The 21,123-nt window shown below is 38.9% G+C and overlaps 1 protein-coding gene across 5 annotated transcripts in view; it reads right to left on the reverse strand.

Annotated features, from left to right (window-relative positions):
* Positions 1 to 21,123, reverse strand: part of HEPH (hephaestin) — a 100,124-nt gene that overhangs the window by 33,709 nt on the left and 45,292 nt on the right. For all 5 annotated transcript variants that reach the window (XM_032846902.1, XM_032846906.1, XM_032846905.1 and 2 more), the window contains 3 exons: positions 9,902 to 10,115; positions 7,564 to 7,703; positions 6,552 to 6,683 (listed from right to left, as the gene is read on the reverse strand). In XM_032846902.1, coding sequence (XP_032702793.1) covers positions 6,552 to 6,683; positions 7,564 to 7,703; positions 9,902 to 10,115 — 486 coding nt within the window. The remainder of the gene's footprint in view (positions 1 to 6,551; positions 6,684 to 7,563; positions 7,704 to 9,901; positions 10,116 to 21,123) is intronic.

Genomic DNA, 21,123 nt, shown 5'->3' on the forward strand with positions numbered 1-21,123 from the left:
GAGAGAGATAAAAAGCTTCCAGGACAAACAAAAACTAAAAGAATTTGTAAACACCAAACCAGCTCTATAGGAAATATTGAAAGGGGTCCTCTAAGCAAAGAGAGACCCTAAAAGTAGTCGATCAGAAAGGAACAGAAAGGAACAATATACTGTAGCAGTCACCTTACAGGCAATACAATGGCACTAAATTCATATCTCTCAATAGTTACCCTGAAATTAAATGGGCTAAATGCCACAATCACAAGACACAGGGTATCAGAATGGATTAAAAAAAAAATCCATCAATATGCTGTCTACAAGAACCTCATTTTAGGCCCAAAGACACCTCCAGATTTAAAGTGAGGGGGTGGAAAACAATTTACCATGCTAATGGACATCAGAAGACAAATGGGGTGGCAATCCTTATATCAGATCAATTAGATTTTAAACCAGAGACTATAATAAGAGATAAGGAAAGACACTATATCATACTAAAAAGGTCTGCCTAACAAGAAGACCTAACAATTTTAAATATCTAAGCCCCTAACATGGGAGAGCCAACTATATAAACCAATTAATAACAAAATCAAAGAAACACATAGACAACAATACAATAATAGTAGGGGACTTTAACACTCCCCTCACTGAAATGGACAGATCATCCAAGCAGAAGATCAACAAGGAAATAAAGGCTTTATATGACACACTGGACCAGATGGATATCACAGATATATTCAGAACATTCCATCCCAAAGCAATGGAATACACATTCTTCTCTAGTGTGCACAGAACATTCTCCATAATAGATCACATCCTGGGTCATAAATTAGGCCTCACACAGTATCAAAAGACTGGGATCATTCCCTGCATATTTTTAGACCACAGTGCTCTGAAGCTAGAACTCAATCACAAAAGGAAATTTGGAAAGAACCCAAATACACGGAGACTAAACAGCATACTTCTAAAGAATGAATGGGTCAACCAGGAAATTAAAGAAGAATTGAAAAAACTCATGGAAACAAATGATAATGAAAACACAATGGTTCAAAATCTGTGGGACAAAGCAAAGGCAGTCCTGAGAGGAAAATATATAGTGATACAAGCCTTTCTCCAGAAACAAGAAAGATCTCAAATACACAACCTAATCCTCCACCTAAAGGAGCTGGACAAAGAACAAGTAAAGAAAGCCTAAACCCAGCAGGAGATGAGAAATCATAAAGATCAGAGCATAAATCAATGAAATATAAAACAATAAATAAATAAATAAATAAATAAATAAAAACAATAGAACAAATAAACTAAACTAGGAGCTGGTTCTTTGAAAGAATTAATAAGACTGATAAACCCCTGGTCAGACTTATCAAAAAGAAAAGAGAAAGGACCCAAATATATAAAATCATGAATGAAATAGAAGAGATCACAACCAACACCAAAGAAATACAATTATAAGAACATATTATGAGTAAGACAGTACACTACTGGCACAAAACCAGATGCATAGCTCAATGGAACAGAATAGAGAGCCCAGAAATAGACCCTCAACTCTATGGTCAACTAATCTTCGACAAAGCGGGAAAGAATGTCCAATGAAATAAAGACAGCCTCTTCAACAAATGGTGCTGGGAAAATTGGACAGCCACATGCAGAAAAATGAAACTGGACCATTTCCTTACACAACACACGAAAACAGACTCAAAATGGATGAAGGACCTCAATGTAAGAAAGGAATCCATCAAAATCCTTGAGGAGAACACAGGCAGCAACCTCTTCGACCTCAGCCGCAGCAACTTCTTCCTAGGAACATCGCCAAAGGCAAGGGAAGCAAGGGCAAAAATGAACTATTGGGACTTCATCAAGATCAAAAGCTTTTGCACAGCAAAGGAAACAGTTACCAAAACCAAAAGACAACTGACAGAATGGGAGAAGATATTTGCAAATGACTGATCAGATAAAGGGCTAGTATCCAAAATCTATAAAGAGCTTAGCAAACTCAACACCCAAAGAACAAATAATCCAATCAAGAAATGGGCAGAGGACATGAACAGACATTTCTGCAAAGAAGACATCCAGATGGCCAACAGACACATGAAAAATTGTTCCACATCACTCGGCATCAGGGAAATACAAATCAAAATTACAATGAGAGGGGCGCCTGGGTGGTTCAGTGGGTTAAACCCTCTGCCTTCGGCTCAGGGCATGATCTCAGCGTCCCGGAATCAAGCCCTGCTTTGGGTTCTCTGCTTATCAGGGAGCCTGATTACTCCTCTCCCTCTGCCTGTCTCTCTGACTACTTATGATCTCTGTTTGTCAAATAAATAAATAAATAAATAAATAAATAAATAAATAAATAAAATCAATCTTTAAACACACACACACACACACACACACACACACACAATGAGATACCACCTCTCACCAGTCAGAATGGCTTAAATTAACAAGTCAGGAAATGACAGATACTGGCGAGGATGCAGAGAAAGGGGAACCCTCCTACACTCTCGGTTGGAATGGAAGGTTTTACAGGCACTCTGGAAAAGAGTATGGAGGTTCCTCAAAAAGTTGAAAATAGAGCTACCCCATGACACAGCAATTGCACTACTGGGTATTTACTCTAAAGATACAAATGTAGTGATCCGAAGGGGCACGTGCACCTGAATGTTTATAGCAGCAATGTCCATAATAGCCAAACTATGGAAAGAACCTAGATGTCCATCAACAGATGAATGGATAAAGATGTGGTATATATATGTGTGTATATATATATATATGTATATACATATATATATACATACACACACACATACACACAATGCAATACTATGCAGCCATCAAAAGAAATGAAATCTTGCCATTTGCAGCAATGTGGATGGAACTAGAGGGTATTACATTTAGTAAAATAAGTCAATCGGAGAAAGGCAACTATCATATGGTATCCCTGATATGTGGAATTGGAGATGCAATGTTGGGGTTTTGGGGGGTTGGAAAAGAATAAATGAAACAAGATGGGATCAGGAGGAAGACAAACCATAAAAGACTCTTAATCTCACAAAATAAACTGAGGGTTGCTGGGGGGAGAGGGGGAGGGAGAGGGTGGTGGGGTTATGGACATTGGGGAGAGTATGTGCTATGTTGTGTGCTGTGAAGTGTGTAAACCTGGCAATTCACAGACCTGTACCCCTGGGGCTAATAATATGTTAATAAAAAATAAAAATAAATAGAAAGAATAAATAAAGTCTAGTTGTCTAAGTATCACTCCTCCAACTTTCTTTTGATGTCCATTTGCATGGTAAATATTTCTCCATTTCCTCCTTTCCAATTTACAGATGTCCTTAGGTCTAAAATGAGTGTAGGCAGCATATATATGGGTCTTGTTTATTATCCATTCTGACACCCTATGTCTTTTGATAGAAAGTTCAGTCCATTCATATTCAGAGTCATTATTGATAGGTATGTCTTTGTTGCCATCTTATTATTTCTTTTGTCACTTTTTTTTTCTGTATATTTTCTGTGTTCATTTATTTTCTTGTCACTTGTGGTCTTTTCTCCCTCCGCCCAAAGGGCCCCCTTTAATATTTCTTGCAGGGCTGATTTAGTGGTCACAGTCTCCTTTCTTTTTTATTTGTCTGGAAAACTCTTTATCTCTCCTTCTATTCTATTCTTCTATCCTTCTATTCTGAATGATAATATTGCTGTATAGAGTATTCTTGGCTGCAGATATTTTTTCCCCATTCATCAATTTCTCTGGGGAGGTCTGTAGATTAGATGGGTCTTCCCTTTTAAGTTGGTTACTTCTACTTCTAAGTTGGTTACTTCTGGTTGGTTACTTCTACTGTCTTTCTGCTGTTAGGACTTTTTTGTGTAACACTGTATTTTTATTACAATGTGTTTTGGTATTGGCCTACTTTTGTTGATTTTAATGGGAGTTTTTTGTGCTTCTTAGATTTGGATGTCTGTCTCCTTCTCCAGAGTAGGAAAGTTTTCAGCTATCATTTCCTCAAATAAATTTTCTGCCCTCTTTCCTCTCTCTTCTGGGACTCTTATGATATAAATGTTATGTTTGATGATGCCACTGATTGTAAGTCTAATCTCATGTTCCATAATTATTCTTTCTCTCCTTTGTTTAGCTTCATCATTTTCCATTATTTTCTCTTCAATATCACTCATTTTTCCTCTGCTTCTTCTATCCTTGTGTTCATTACAATCAGTCTGTTTCAAATCTGTTATTATGTTTTTCATTTCTGACTGATTCTTTTTTTTTAAACTCTTTTATCTTTACATCAAGAGTCTCTCTGAAGTCTTCTATTCTTTTCTCAAATCCAGGGAGTATCCTTGAGATTGTTGCTCTAAATTCTCCATCAGGCATGTCCATATAAGCTTTGATTAGATCTCTGGCCATGACCCCATCTTGTTTCATTTGGGATGAATTCCCCCATCTTGGCATTTTGTCTAAGTCACTATCTTCTGTGTGTTAGAAATTCTGTTGTGTTCCCTATTCCTGAGAGTAATGACTTTATAAAGAAGAGGTCACATAGTGTCCAGGGCTTGACACTTCAGGGAGTGTCTCTGGTGTGTGTTGTGTATACTCTGCTGCTGTGTTTTGGCTGCTCTATTCTTCAGGCCAGTCTTCTCCAAAGGCTTTTCTTGTCTGTATATGGCAGCATTTGGACCTTGGCCAGAATGTGGTGAGTTTTATCTAGGTATGCACTGGTCTACTTGATAAATGAGACATTATGTTTCTTCCACTAGAATTGGAGCTTTACAAAAATGTGTGTTTGGGAGACATAGTATGGATGACTAACTCCACTGGGAGTTAGTCAACGTGGACCAAGAAAGGCAGTACTGGTAGAGTGCATATTTGTGGGACTTGGTATAAGCAGGTTAGGCAGTCAGTGACAGTGCTGTGCATTGTGTAGACACTAGTGCAGGTGGTTCTGTGCTTATGTGGAGGGTGAGGCAATGGCAACAGGCAGTTCCTTTCTCCCAGCATGGGGGTTTCCTTGTTTGCTGCTTTCAGGAAATTACTTCCAGAAGAGCAAATGATCTCTGTTGCACATCCAAGTATTTTTTTGGATTACTGTTTTCAGCTGTCGGTTTCTGGGTTGTTTTCCTGCCTTCTCTCTAGGAGCATCTCAGTGCTTTCCAGACTCTATTCCTGCCAAGTCTGCTGACTTTTAAAACTCCAAACTTTAGGAACATGGTATGTGGGTGGGGGCTCACACTGGTCTCCTTGGGAGGCTCTTGCTGTGCTGGGACTGATGCAGGCTTATTCAAGGCAGACAGCTTGGTGCAAGCAAGCTAGGCAGTGTGTGTTGGACCAAGGTGCCCTTGACAGGTGGCTTCATGCCTATTTGAAGGATCAAGGGAGGGCTATGGCATCCACTGGCTCTTTTGTCCCCTAAGAGACATCCTTGTCAATACATCCTCTCACAGACATGCTCCTAGAAGAGCAAACAATCTCCCTCCTGCATGCCTCAGGTGCCTGCTAACCTTTAAAACTCCAGTCTCCAAGCCCTGCTTGTTGCAAAAGCTCATGATAATCAGCCGCTCTCATTTTTCTAGCCAATGACTTTGGGGTGAATTCTCCTTTTGTACTACCTTGTGTGCTCTAATCTCATATGCCTCTCTCTGTGACCAGGGTTCCCTCCCCTTTGCAGAATGCATGATCCATATCCCCCCCAAACTGTATCTCTGTACTTCTTGCCTTCTTCAGTGTGGTCTTTTCTCTCCCTCTATTTGTGGAATTTGTTCTGTCTATACTCAGGCTGATCTCTTAGGTATTCAGAATGATCCAATAATTATCTAGTTCTGTTCAAGGGACAAGAGGGGCCTTGGGTCCTCCTACTATGCTACCATCTTAGCTGTCCTCTTAGGTACCCTTTGTTATACTTTTCTGGCAAGATTTAAAAACTCCCATTAACACAAAAGACACTGCATTACAATTACAACTTTACTTGTCTCTCTATCATAATAATCTATTTTTAAAGTAAGAACATGTATTATTTCCAACTACATTCATAACTTCTAAAATTGTCTCTTAACCAACTAGGCTGCCAGTAAGCATTTATTCAATGAATAAATGTGTAGAAGACAATGCGGTCAAGAACATGTCCACCCTACATTTTAGTATTAAGAACTTAATATATGACCAGGTTTTAAATTTAATCTATAATAAGAAGACAATAACCTTATCAATGACTGAGGTTAAGGATCAGTTTGTGGTCAGGGATAGGTCACTCTCTAGCCATGATTAGAAATTCAGACTATAGCCAAGGTTAACTTCAGATCTAGAGAAGGTTAGATGCTCAGTCTGTATCCAGGCTTAAGTTCAGTACAAGGCTTCATGTGTGACCAGTATTAAGGATGTCTGGTCAAACTAAAGACCTAAGATATGTACCCTGTTCTGAGATCAAAAAAGGCATACCTCATAGATATAAATTAAGGCTGTGTGCCCTGGTTAATATTCTTATTTAAGTTCTCAAAGAGCAATGAAAAAAAAAAAAAAGATCAAGCCAAGGGCCTGAAGCAGAGGTGCTACACAACCTTTGTCCCTTCAACTATGTGTTCCCACTCACCAGGTGCAGCAGCCAGTGGCCATCCAGTGCTAGATTCTAGCACTCCATGGGCATGAACAGAGTAGGGACGGCTTGCATTATTCTTGAACACCACAGTTAAGATATCACCAACCTCTCCTTTGAGAAGTGGACCTAATATATGCAAAAGAAGAGAAAGTCACATTAGTGGAGTAGTGGAACAGGGATACTAAAGGCATTGAAGAAAAGGACATACATATGGGGCTACCTAGAATTAGGGGTTTCAGTCATTAGAATTAAAATCATAACTGGTTCATTTTTTTTTTTAGCTCAGAAGCCCTTACACAGACAATGGCACCTACAGGATGAGGGTACTTCAACAAGAAGACTGTGCCTCCACTTATCCCTATTTTCCCAGACCAAATCTCTATCTATTATCTATTATATATTTTATATTATCTATCTATCTATCTATCTATCATCTATCTATCTATCATCTTTCTCTATCTATCATCATCATCATCATCTATCATTTATGTAATTTCATAATGATCTAGATAATTTTAGGACTCTATGGAATCACTATCAGTAAGAACTAAGAGTTTGGCACAGAGTAAACAAACAAACAAACAAAAAACCTGATGGGCCCCTTCAAGGGCCAATAACTTTCTTCTATGTGAGGACAAGAATGAGGAAACTAACTGGCCCTTAATCAATAATTAAATTGGGGTGCAAGGATAATACTGATTCCCTGTACATCATTTTTCTTACTCTTTGATATTCTTAACTTCCCCTGCTTTTAGTATTTTTAAAACATGTATAACTGTCAGAGATCCATAGGGATATTCCTGGAAAAATATGGCTCATGTTGCAGTAGAATTAATAAATCTCCCCACTTTGATTGCTTATTTTTATGGCTGATTTTAAAATTAAGACTACTGTTCCATTTACCATAAGGAGAAACTAACAGAAAGAAATAAATAGGCCTTCCTGATATGATTTAGCCTTCCTAGGAGCATCATAAACCTCTAGATCCTAGGAGGAACTCACTTACCTAATATTCCCAAGTGTTCCTCTGATCCAGTCCGTGGCCGAGGGATCTTGAATGTACCATCAGTGTATTCTCTGAATACAGCTTTCTTGTATCTGGAACCCAGGAGCCCATTCTGGTTACTCAGAAAGATGTGACCATAACTAGAGGAATCCAAAGAGTGGTATCAGCACCTGGCCTTGACCCCTCATTTTCAGGTATGAGAAAGCTAAGTCAGACCCAACATCATACCACAGACAGAAGAAAGAGAAGACATACTCTTTCTAATGTCAGATTTCCTGCATTGGCTGTATAACTGCAATAAAGATACCAGATCTAAATACCTGTATAGGTTTCCTTGTTTATCATAATCTAGATTATAAGTTGTAATATAATTACTATGAATCAGAAACTCTGGGTTTTAGCTCTCGTCTCCGTTGGATGTCTCAGTTGGAATTATTTTGACAAATAGACAAGTTATAGGATGGAAGGAGAGCACTAACTGCTGCTGCTGCTCGAGAGCAAGGAATAGGAAGAGTTAAGGAGTAAATGGAATTTTACCGATTCCCCCTTATGGGATGCTTTCCTGTTTACAAATAACCATATTTTTTTAATCATTTGAGATTTCCAGTAGAATAATGAGGTAGGTAGAAGTAGAATCAGTAGTCCAGAAGTGACAGAACTTATCTTCATTGATACTGTCAGACAGAAAGGAAGCTAGAACTTGGATACAACTCTGCTGCTTCTTCCTTATTTCCTTCTAATCAAGTTCTTTCACTTTATTGATTTATTGATTTATTTAAATTCAATTAGCCAACATATTGTACATCCTTAGTTTCAGAGGTAGAGTTCAATAATTCATCATATACCACATCACTTTAAAGATGAGCAAACTAAGTCCCAGGTAAGAAAAGTCACTTTCTCTATGTTTCAGAACAAGTTAGCAAGAAGATTTTATTTGTTTATTTATTTTATTCTATTTTGTTAACATGTAATGTATTATTTGCTTCAGGGGGTACAGGTCTGTGAATCACCAGTCTTACACAATTCACAGCACTCACCATAGCACATACCCTCCCCAATTCCTCAACCCATCCACCCTATCACTCCCACCCCACCCCCCAGCAAATCCTTAGTTTGTTTCCTGAGATTAAGAGTCTCTTGTGATTTTTCTCCCTCTCCGGTCCCATCTGGTTTCACTTTTTTCCCCTCCATTCCCCCCACTACTCCCAAGACTTTAACAATCAAAAACTGACAAAGAAGACAGGAATTACTAAAGAGTTGTGAGGGCACCAGAAATAATTGTAGTGGAAATTGCTAAACTGTACTTCAGTTTCTGTTCTCCTCCCCTTCCTTTTTAGCAGTAGAATCACCTAGATTTTAGCTGAATTCATGACCACATAACCATGGATGACAGATTACATTTTCCAGGCTTTATTTTTTAGTACAGTTTACATACAAAGTTACATTAGCTTCATGTGTACAACACAGTGATTGGATAAATATATACATTAGTGCCATATTCACAACTATAGCTACCATCTGCCTCAGTACATCTCTATTACAAAATCATTGGCTATATACTTTATGGTGTAACTTTATTCTGTGACTTATTTATTGCATTACTGGAAGTGTGTATATCCCACTCCACTTCATTTATTTTTCCCAACCCTCCAACCTCTCCAAGTCCCAGACTTTCTTGCAGCTAGGCATGGCCACATTAGTAAGTTCATAATAATGGGTTATGAAAGAAATTGATGTATACAACTTTTAAGTCATTACCTTACAGATACTGCTGCTTGCCCTGGACTGCTTTCCCCCTTTTATGATTGCTGGGAATGACTATAAGTAACATAGACATCTTAGTTTCAGAGATAAAAGAAAGTATTATGGGTGATTAGTTTACCTACTGGCCATGGGCTGCTTATATTTATACTATTAAGAAATAAAATTCTACTTACACTACTTTATGTTGGAATTTTTCTGCTGTGCATCTTAGCTGTACCTTAGTGACATTTTTGTCAAGTTACAGGTAAGCTTGGGGTGTTCAGTCCTTTGAGTAAGACCTCTATAATATTTAAATTCTGTTGCAAGTGCTATAAGCAACTAAAGGAAAAGAGTAAAAGATCAAGAGCATGAAGGTATGGGCAAAGTCTTTTGCTTCAGATCCCTCGGTATAGTAATATAGAAGAAGCATTGAGTTCCAGCTTATCAACATCTTAGTACCTGTTCCAGATTTGCTGGTATCTTATTAGGTTACTTTAGATAATTGTTTCCTTTTCTCAGTACTTCAGTATCTTCTTTATCTGTAAAATGTTCCAGAGTCTCTGAAAGAGTGATCTCTTATTTTCTGAAACCTTACCTTTCCTCCTCAGACTGATTGTGCCATTCCAGTTCCCAGCTCCTGTCAGGGCAATAGTCCCACTCCACCTCTTCTGCCATGATGTAGTAGATTCTTGCAGCCTGGTATCGTTGGTGATCATCAGCTTGATGGCCAGGACACTGGGAGACATTATAGACTGCTTTCATCCCCGACTCTCTATGGCTGCCTGCCTGGCAGTAAATTTCAAACATCCCTAAGGAAGAAACAGAGGGAAAAACCTGAATGTGAATATCCCTGTGTAGCCCCTGGGGGATTGTCTGCCTCTTTCTAGGCATACAGTAGAGTGTGGGTAGTTTTATTAAAAATATATCTTCCCTGTGATTCTGCAATTGAACTACTGGCTATTTACCCCAAAGATACAGAGGTAGTGAAACGAAGGGCCATCTGTACTCCAATGTTCATAGCATCAATGGCCACAGTCGCCAAACTGTGGAAAGAACCAAGATGCCCTTCAATGGACAAATGGATAAAGAAGATGTGGTCCATATATATTATGCAGTACTATGCCTCCATCAGAAAAGATGAAAACCCAACTTTTGAATCAACATGGATGGGACTGGAAGAGATTATGCTGAGTGAACTAAGTCAAGCAGAGAGAGTCAATTATCATACAGTTTGCTTATTTGTGGAGCATAAGGAATAACACGGAGGATATGGGGAGATGGAAAGGAGAAGGGAGTTGGGGGAAACTGGAGGGGGAGTTGAACCATGAGAGACTGTGGGCTCTGAGGAACTAACTGAAGGGGGTGGGAAGTTGGGTGAGCCTGGTGGTGGGTATTGTGGACGGCACGTATTGCACAGAGCACTGGGTGTGGTGCATAAACAATGAATTCTGGAGCACTGAAAATAAATTAAAAATAAATATTAAAAAAAAGAGTGTGGGTAGTTTCAGATAAGGTTCTTCTATGCTTTGGATAAAAGAATACTATAACTTTATTGAGAGCAGTGAGCACAGAGGTTAACACCTCTGGCTCCAATGCTGCACTCTTTAGGTTTAAAATTAAACTCTGACACAAGGATGGCTTTCCCAGGTTTATCACTGGAAGTTCCATATCCCTGTGGAAATTGCTCAGTTCTGAGCAAACTGGGATAGTTGGTCACCCAACCCTGACACTTGTTAGCTATTTAATCTTGAAGTAATTTTTAAGTCTCTGTATGTTTCAGTTCCCTCATGGTACAATGGGGATCAAATATTTTACTTATCTCACTGGGTTGTTTTAGAATGAAATACAATAATATGCATATGTTGCCTAGCATATTGCATAGTAAAAGTTAATATATGAAGCTATTAATAAGTAAATAAAACTATAATAATTATTATTCAAAAAAATTCATTGGCCTGTTAAAAACAAAAACAAAACAAAACAAAAGACCTTCTTGACTACTGAGATGCTTATATCAGAGGGCTTCCCCCTCGCCCAGGTGTGCCAATATTCATTGTTTATGTACCACACCCAGTGCTCCATGCAATATGTGCCCTCCTTAATACCCACCACCAGGCTTAACCATCCTCCCAACCCCCTCCCCTCTAAAATCCTCTGTTTCTCAGAGGTTGGTGATCATCAGCTCTCATAGTTCTCTCATAGTTTGTCTCCCCCTCCGAATTCCTCCAATTCACTTTCCCTTTCCTTTTCCTACTGTCCACCATATTATTCCTTATGCTCCAAAAGCAAGTGAAACCATGTGATAATTGACTTTCTCTGCTTGACTTATTTCACTCAGCATAATCTCCTCCAGTCCCATCCATGTTGATGCAAAAGTTGGGCATTCATCCTTTCTGATGGCTGATACAATATTCTATTATATCAGAGGGCTTTGGAATAACTTTCCCTCAGTTTTTACAATAAAAAATATTTGGATATCTGTTTTAAAAATCAGTGTTGTAGAGCTGCCTAGAGCTGATATCAAGCCCCAGGTTTCTATGTCAAGGACATTAAGGCTCACAGAGTGTTGATCAGGAGAAGCTGACTTTCTTAGAACATTTATTTTCCTCATTCCTTCATTTGCTGCCCACTGCCAATCCCATCACTACAAACTTCTTTCCGCTGGCTTTTAAAGGCCTCTATGAGCTAGCTCCAAACTATGGCTCAGTCCCAAATTCAACCAGTGATCCAACTAAATTTGTTCCTGAATTCCTTTATCACATATCTCAATTCTATCTTGGAATTTTCACTCATGTTGTTGCTCCCTTTCTGAAATGTACCTGCCCATCCTTCCCACAAATATTTACAAGACCTCACTCATTCTCCAAGATCAAATTTATGTTTCCTCTCTTCCAGAAACCTCTCCATGGCTATTCTGGCTCACACCAACCTCTGCATTCTTGGCCTCTTCACTCTTGACACACTTTACATCTAAACCACATGATTAAATACTAAGTGCTCCTTTCTTCACAAAACAGTCTTTTCTACTAGTTTATAGACTTCTTGAAAGAATCTACTCTTTTCTTTCCACAACTACTTCCATTCTTCTATTTATCCTACCCTTCCACATCTATTCCATCAGTAAATCCTATTGGCTTTTCCTTCCAAATTATCCTTCCATTTTCACTACCTCCCCTAGTCAAAACCACTATTGTCTCTCACATGGAAAACTTCAGCAGTCTCCCAACTTTCTTCTCAGCTTCTTCCCCTTCTCTCTTCAACCATTCCTCACACAGGATTTGAGGCCCTCTTGAAAAAATATGATCCAGAGCACATTGCTCCCTTGCTTCAAATACTTCATTCATACTCAGAATGCAAACTAAGCACCTAACTATGGTCTATAAGACACCACATAATATGAATGTCGCCAACCTATTTCATGTTAATCTTTTTCTTAGCTTACTACAATACAACCCTACTGATCTTTCACTCTGACCCTTGAAAGGCCATGCTTGTTTCCACCTTTGGACATTGGCACTTGCTGGTCCCTCTGTTTTAAATATTCTTCTTAGAAATCTTTATATCACTCCTTCCTGTTCATTATTTAGGTCTCAGTGTAAATATCACATTCTTAGAGAGGCCTTCCCTGAACATCTTCTCTAAAGTAATGCCCCTATCATTTTATCACAACACTATATTTTATTACCTTAATGATATATATCACAATCTAAAATTATCTTATTGCTGTATGTATTTTTTTTTGATGTTTATTGTGGATCTTCCCAGAGAGTAAGAATCATTCTGTTTTTTCATCCTTCTTCCCCAGGCTTAACACATAGAAGGTGTGCAATAAATATGCTTTGAGTGAATGCATGTGTGTGCAAATGAGTGGTTGCATATATGGCCCAAAACTCAGAGCTCAGGGATTGGTATGAAGAATAAAGCCCAATGAACGCTATAGGGGATGAGAACAAAAAGAAGACATTCTGAGAAGTTGTGAACCTTTGGAATAGTTAGCACATGATCTAAATTTTCTCATATGAACATTATTATCCAAGCCACTCTTTAAATACTTTTCTGTTTTTGGAATCTGTGTTTCCTCCTAACTCTTTGACAAATTCTTTTCTGTTTCATTATTTTAGCTTCTCTTCTCCCTTTTACCTCCTAAACATTGATTTCTGCTTTATTTTTTCTTTCCTATAACATCACACTTTGTGGACTTAAATGATGAGAACACTCAAAACCACTAGCCTGGACTTCTTCTCCAACCTCTACATTTCTACCCATAACTACCAACTGTGAAAGCCATACCACCTGCACTTCACCAGGAAATTAAAACTTGACATGCTCTAAAATGAATACTTGCTACCCAAACCTTACCATCCTGCCCTGTTTCTGCTCATTTGGTTAATGGTTTCCACTATATACATAGTACACAAGCTGGAAACTTCAGCCATCTTTTTCTTGCTCAGCCCCTCATCAAAGTTCCATAATTTCTTTTTCAATATCCCTTAACTCTACCCCTTCTGTCCATCCTTATTGCTTCCACCCATTGGCAGGCTCTCATCAGCTCTTGAAACAGCCTCCTAGTTTTCCAACCTCTTAAGACTTATTTCTCATTATTCCTTCACAGGGCTGCTGTTAGCATTTTGCATGGGATTATTCTTCACTGTTTAAGAGTGCCTTACATATTGATGAAAGTTTTTATCACTTCTGACTCCCACTATCTAAATAATAGTATCATCTCCATATCCCAATCATTGTGACAACGAAAAGTATCTTCACACATTTCCAAACCACTTTTAGCATAACACCTTGAGTTGAGGGTCACTGAATAAAATAAGTTTGTGTAACTTCTTCAAGAAGATGCTGATTCCAAGTCTGTCTATAAGCTTCCTACTACCTATAATATTGCTATCTTCTTCGGACAGATGCTGCTTCCAAATCACTGCCTACAATAAGATTTCTTCACCACCCATCCCCTATCTGTGCCTGGTGACAGTTTACTCCCTCAAATGAGCAGTTTAAGTGCTTGCTTCTCTAGGAAAACTTTACAACACAAGTCAAGCAGAGTTTGTTATAGTGTTGTGTGTGTTACTATAGCTCCTGGAAAGATCATATCATCTCCCTTTCACACTAACTGTGAGCTGCCTAATTCATCCTCTCATCCTTAGTATCTAGAGCAGTAAGTGGAAGAAAATGGATATTTACTATGTTTTGTGAAAATGTTATTGTAAAATAAAGGAAAAACAAAAAAAATTAGGAATAAAAAGGAAGGAAAAACAGAGGAAGACAGAGGAGGAAAGAAAAGATACAGAGTGAAGCAAAAGAAAAAATAAAACAGGGGAAAGGGAAAAAAATTAAAAAGAGAGAAATAGAGACAAAGAAAGAAATAAAGAGGGGAATGGAGGAAAAGGAAAGCCAAAAAGAGGGAAAAATCAAAGGAAGAAAGAAAAGGGGAAAAAGAAGGAAAGTGAGGGGAAGGAAGGAAAGGGGAAAGAGAAAAGAAGGAAGACTAGAAATAAGATGGAAGACTTGAGGAAGAAAATGAAAAAGAAGAAAAGACAAAAGGTAAGATGGAGAAAAAATAGAAAGAAGGAAGGAAATAATGATCATAAATAAGAAATGAGAGAAAAAAGATAAAAAAAAAGATTATGAGAGAGGAAGAGGAAAAATGAGAGAGGGGAGGAAAAAGGAGCAGTGAAAGAAAATATTTTAAAGGGTGTGGGGAAGAAGGGAATAATGAATAAAGAAAGTTCCAATAGTGGAAGAAAGGAAAGGTCCTTTATCAATCTTGGATATCAACCCTTAGTCTATAGGGTCATTTCTGAATATATCCTTCCATTCTGTAGGTTGCCTCTTTGTTTTGTTGACTGTTTCCTTTGCTGTGGAGAAGATTTCTGATCTTGACAAAGTCCCCAAAGTTCATTTTCACTTTTGTTTCTTTTGCCTTTGGAGACATGTCTTGAAAGAAGCTGCTATGGCCAATGTCAAAGAGGTTAGTGCTTATGTTTTCCTCCAGGATTTTGATGGATTCCTGCCACATGTTGAGGTCATTCATCCATTTATAATTTATCCTTGTGTATGGTGTAAGAGAATGACCAAGTTTCATTCTTCTCTACATAGCTGTCCAATTTTCCCAGCATCATTTATTGAAGAAACTGTCTTTTTTCCACTGGATATTTTTTCTTGCTTTGTCAAAAATTATTTGAGCAGGGCGCCTGGGTGGCTCAGTGGGTTAGGCCACTGCCTTCAGCTCAGGTCATGAGCTCAGGGTCCTGGGATCGAGTCCCACATCGGGCTCTCTGCTCAGCAGGGAGCCTGCTTCCCTTCCTCTCTCTCTGCCTGCCTTTCTGCCTACTTGTGATCTCTCTCTGTCAAATAAATTAATAAAATCTTTTAAAAAAATTATTTGAGCATAGAATTGACGGACCATATCTGAGCTCTCTACTTTGTTCCATTGGTCTTTGTGTCTGTTTCTGTGCCAGTACCATGCTGTCTTGGTGATCACAGTTTGTAATAAAGCTTGAAATCAGGCAACGTGATGCCCCCAGAACTATTTTTTTTTTCAAATTTTCCTTGGTGATTTGGGGTCTTTTCACAATTGACACTAAAGACAAAGGGCTGAAATCCAAGATCTATAAAGAACTTCTCAAACTCAACACCCAGAAACCAGATAATCATGTCAAAAAATGGGCAGAAGACATGAACATGTGTCTTCCTCTTCAAAGAAGACATACACATGACTAGCAGACACATGAAAAATGGTTAATCATCATCAGCCATCAGGGAAATTAAAATCAAACCACATTGAGATACTACCTTGCACCAGATAGAATGCCAAAGATTAACAAGGCAGGAAACAACAAATGTTGGAGAAGATGTGGAGCTTGGGGAGCCCTCTTACACTTTGATGCTAATGGAAGTTGGTGCAGCCACTTTGGAAAACAGTGCAGAGGTTCCTCAAAAAATTTAAAAAACAGCTACCCTATGACCCTGCAATTGCACTACTGGGTATTTATACCAAAGATACAGATGTAATGAAAAGAAAGGCCACCTTATACCAGTTAGAATGGCCAAAATTAACAAGACACTAAACAACATATGTTGGAGAGGATGTGGAGAAAGGGGAACCCTCTTACACTGTTGGTGGGAATGCAAGTTGTTGCAGCCACTTTGGAAAACTGTGGAGATTCCTCAAAAAATTAAAATAGAGCTACCCTATGACCTGGCAATTGCACTACTGGGTATTTACCCCAAAGATACAGATGTTGTGAAAAGAAGGGTCATATGTACCCCAATGTTCATAGCAACAATGTCCACAATAGCCAAACTGTGGAAAGAGCCAAGATACCCTTCAACAGATGAGTAGATAAAGAAAACGTAGTCCAGATATACAATGGAATATTACTCAGCCATCAGAAAGAATGAATACCTAACTTTTGCATCAATAAGGATGGGACTGGAGGAGATTATGCTGAGTGAAATAAGTCAAGCAAAGAACGTAATTTATCATATGGTTTCACTTACTTGTGGAACATAAGGAATAACGTGGAGGACATTAGGAGAAGAAAAGGAAAGGGAATTGGGGGAAATCAGAAGGGGGAGAGAAACCATAAGAGACAGTAGACTCTGAGAAACAAACTGAGGGTTTTAGAGGGGAGGGGCATAGGGGAGACGGGTGAGCCTGGTGGTGGGCCTGGAGTGCATAGAGCACTGGGTGTGGTGCATAAACAATGAATTTTGGAACACTGCATCAAAAACCAATGATTATTTTGTGGTAACTAACATAGCACAATATAAAAAAAGAAAAGAAAGATATGCTGAAGGACTAGGGCAATTATAAATAATAAATTTTTTCTCTTTGGTGTTGAGAACTCTAACATGAATTTGATGGAAAATGACACGTTACAAGTCCTAGCTTTTTATCTGCCCATTTTACTATCTATTAAAGTTCTAGTGTCATTAGTTCTTTTGGAAGAGCTGAAGTATGTAAGATAATATTTTTAAATACAATCGTTCATTTCTGTTAAGTGTAATATAAACTTACTAAAATTTAAAACAAAGCAAAAAGAGGATAAAAAGCCACCAACAAACCCAATAAACCCACAGGACTCAAACATTCTTAACACTTTGCTTCATTCTTTTCTGGTCATTTTGTTTTCCAATTTAAAAAAAAAAATAACTGTAAGCATCCAGTACACAAAGAGCTGAATATTCCTGGTGAGGTTTTTAAGTCATCTGCAAAGCTGCTTAATTACATATATGTATTTACCCAAATAACTTTTACATGATAAAATGTTAAACATAGATGGAATCTAAAGAAACATTCTACTCAGGGGTAGGAGGCAAGATCGAGGAGAAGTAGGAGGCACTGTTTCAACCGGTCCCCTAAAGTGAGAGGATTATCTACCAAAGAACTCTGATCACCCATGAAATCAGCCTGAGATTAGAATTATACATTTCTGGATTTCTATGGGGGCAGAAGGCACCAGCGGACAGGTTAAAGCAGAGTCGGAACATTGGACTGATATTGGAAGATAAACAAAAGGGGGAGGGAACCACCAGAAGTGACCCATTGGAAAGTAATACCCCAATATGAGAGTGCCTTGTGATTGGGGACCAGCATTAACTCAGAGTCTGGTTAAAAGCACTCAAAAAGAGCAAAAGATCTTAAGGGGAAATTGGTAGAATTGGGCAGTTAGGGACATGGACTTAAGCCCACGGGCCCAGGACAGCCACTGCTGGCACTGTGCCAGATAGAGTGCCATGAAGAAGCCAGGCCTTGGTCCCTGAGCCACCGGCACTAGAGCATCTGGATGGCAGCATACATGAGAGAGTCTAGTGTGGACACCAGCTGGTGCTCTCTAGAACCACATCCTTTTGCACTTTGCACACATGCTGCACAACAAGGGTCTGAGTCGCGCTCCACACCCTCCCCTGAGAGAAGTCCATGCAGGCACTAGCTGGTGCTCTCTAGGGCCAGCGAGAGTCTGAACACTCCCAGCCCAGGCCAGCGTGAAAATCTCAGCATGCTGTCTCTGTTTGGGAACTCTCTGGTGGTCTGGACCTGCCCAGACAGCCACAGCAGAGGCAGCCACTGGAAGCCAGCTCTCTGGACTAGTACTTCTCGTGGTTTTGGTAGCACCAGGGTACAAGGGGGAGCTCCTGAGACCCCTGAGACTGTCGTTGGGGTCATGTTTTGCCAGTGGGAGGAGACAGAGGGGGAGTTTATGTGCTCTGGAGCACCTAGAGGAGAACAGTCTGAGGTTTCTCTCTGAGACGGAGGTCCAGGTGCAGTTTGCTTTACTCTTAACCTCAGAAGAACCACCAAAAGCACCAAGGGGAGGAAAAAGGAAAAAAACAAAAAACTCCAGAGAACAAAAGCCTGAAAAAATGGTTTCCTCAGAGCCCAGCCCCTTTATAGTGGGCAGGAGGACTCAACTCTAGCAAGACTGCCTGAAAAACAATGTGGCAGGCCCCTCCCCCCGAAAGACAGCCAAAAACAAACAAACAAACAAACAAACAAAGAAGAGGACAACCACCACAGGGTCCGCATAAAACTAAAACCCCAGTATCAGGAGAAAAGAAGATATCAAGCTTCCGATATTCCCCAAAGTCCTGTATACTTCATAGATTCAACTTTTGTTTTTAATTTGTTCCCACTATTCTCGCTCTTTTTAACTTTTTTATAGTTTTTAACCTATTTACCATCACAATGAGAGGTTCAGTACAACAAATTCCACAATAACCTTTTAACTTGAACTTTTTTGTTACATATACTTGTGTTTAATTTGCTTTTCTATTTTTTCTTAATTTTCATATAGAGATAAGCTTCAGGGGAATTCTTTTTTCCCAGTCAATACTATCCCTATATATAAACCAGTTTTAATCCCCGTTTATCTCTGGAAAGTTGAGTCCTTTAACAAAGATATCAAGATACACCCAGGAAGAATCAAAATAACCTTCCTCACCCACACTGAGAATTTATAACCACCCTCCCATCTTTTACTTATGTCAGTGTTTCTGTGCATTTGTTTTACATTCTGGTAGTATAAAAATCTTATACTTGGGGTTCATTTTGGCTGGGTTCTTTTTTTCTTCTTGTCATTTACTTTTGTGAGTCTTTCTGTTAGTCTGTTTTTGTTTATATACTTTATAAATCTTACCTTTGGGGCCCATTCAGGCTGGGTCTTCTCTTTTATTTTTTTTCTTTCTTTTTCTTTTTTTTTTCCCCTATCTCTCTCTCTTTCTTTTTTCTTTCTTTTTGGTGGGGAATCCTGATTGCTCAGAAGCATTCCAGGGTGCAACTTGACTGGACCACAGTTGATACATTTAGCTCCACATCCCCTCAGCCATCTCTCACCAAAATGACTAGGAGGATGAATGCCCAACAGAAGAAAAATTCAGTCTGTCCTCTTGATCTGAGCTATCAGATATGGACATAAACAGTATGTTGGAAAGGGAATTCAGGCTACCAATTATCCAGGCAATGGCTAGGTGGCAGAAAGCCTTTAATGACAAAATGGAATAGATCAGGGCAGAAGTGAAAGCCATCAGGGAAATGTGTCAACAATGTTATCAATGAGTTCCAATCTAATCTAAATTCTCTAACACCTAGGGTAACTGAAGCAAAAGATAGAATTAGTGATATAGAGGACAAACTAACAGAGAAACAGGATCAGAAGGAGACCTGGAACAAATAGCTTAGAAGTCATGAAAACAGAATTAGGGAAATAAATTATGCCATGAAACGTTCCAACATTAGAATTATTGGAATCCCTGAGGGGGAGGAGAAATAAAGAAGACTAGAGGATATAGATTTAAAAATTCTCCATGAAAACTTTCCCAATCTGGGGAATGGAAGCAGCATTCATGTCCTAGAGGCAGAAAGGTTTCCGCCAAGATCATAGAATCTAGAAAGACCTTGAGACACCTGATTGTTAAAATGATGAATCATAATTTTAGACAGAAGCTCTTGAAAGCACCTGGGGGAAGAGATTCCTTACATAAAGAGGAAGGCCCATCAGAATAACGTCAGACCTGTCCACAGAAACCTGGCAAGCCAAAAAGGGCTGGCAAGATGTATTCAGGGCACTAAATGAAAAGAACAGGCAGCCAAAAATACTTTATCCAGCAAGACTGACATTCAAAATGGATGTAGAGATAAAGAGCTTCCAAGACTGGCAAGGTTAAAAAGAGTGTGTGACCACCAAGGTGGCACTCCAAGAAATACTCTATAAAAGAAGAAAAAAAAACAAGAATACCATTGAACAGAAATTTATGGAGACAATCTATAGAAAGAAGGACTTCACAGGTAACACGATGTCAATAAAAAAGTATCTCCCAATAATCACTCTCAATGTAAATGACTTAAATGCACCCACAAAATGGCACAGGGTTGCAGATTGGATAAAATGACAGGACCAATCCATATGTTGTCTACAACATTTTGAACTTGAGGATACACCCAGACTGAAAGTGAAGGGATGGAGAAGCATCTTTCATGCCAATGGGCCTCACAAAAAGGCTGGGGTAGCAATTCTCATATCAAAAATTAGATTTTAAACTAAAGACTATAGTCAGAGATACAGAAGGACACTACATCATTCTTAAAGGGTCTATCCACTAAGAAAATCTAACAATTGTAAATATTTATGCCCCCAGTATGGGAGCAGCCAACTACATAAGACAACTGTTAATCAAAATAAAGAGTCATATCAATATGAATACATTAATACTAGGGGATCTTAACATGCCACTCTCAGTAATAGACAGATCATCCAAGCAGAATATCAATAAAGAAACAAGAGCATTGAATGACACGTTGGAGCAGAT

The sequence above is a fragment of the Lontra canadensis genome, unplaced genomic scaffold (genome assembly GCF_010015895.1).
Source record: "Lontra canadensis isolate GAN:19392208 unplaced genomic scaffold, GSC_riverotter_1.0 scaffold183, whole genome shotgun sequence".
In the NCBI taxonomy this organism is placed as follows: Eukaryota; Metazoa; Chordata; class Mammalia; order Carnivora; family Mustelidae; genus Lontra; species Lontra canadensis.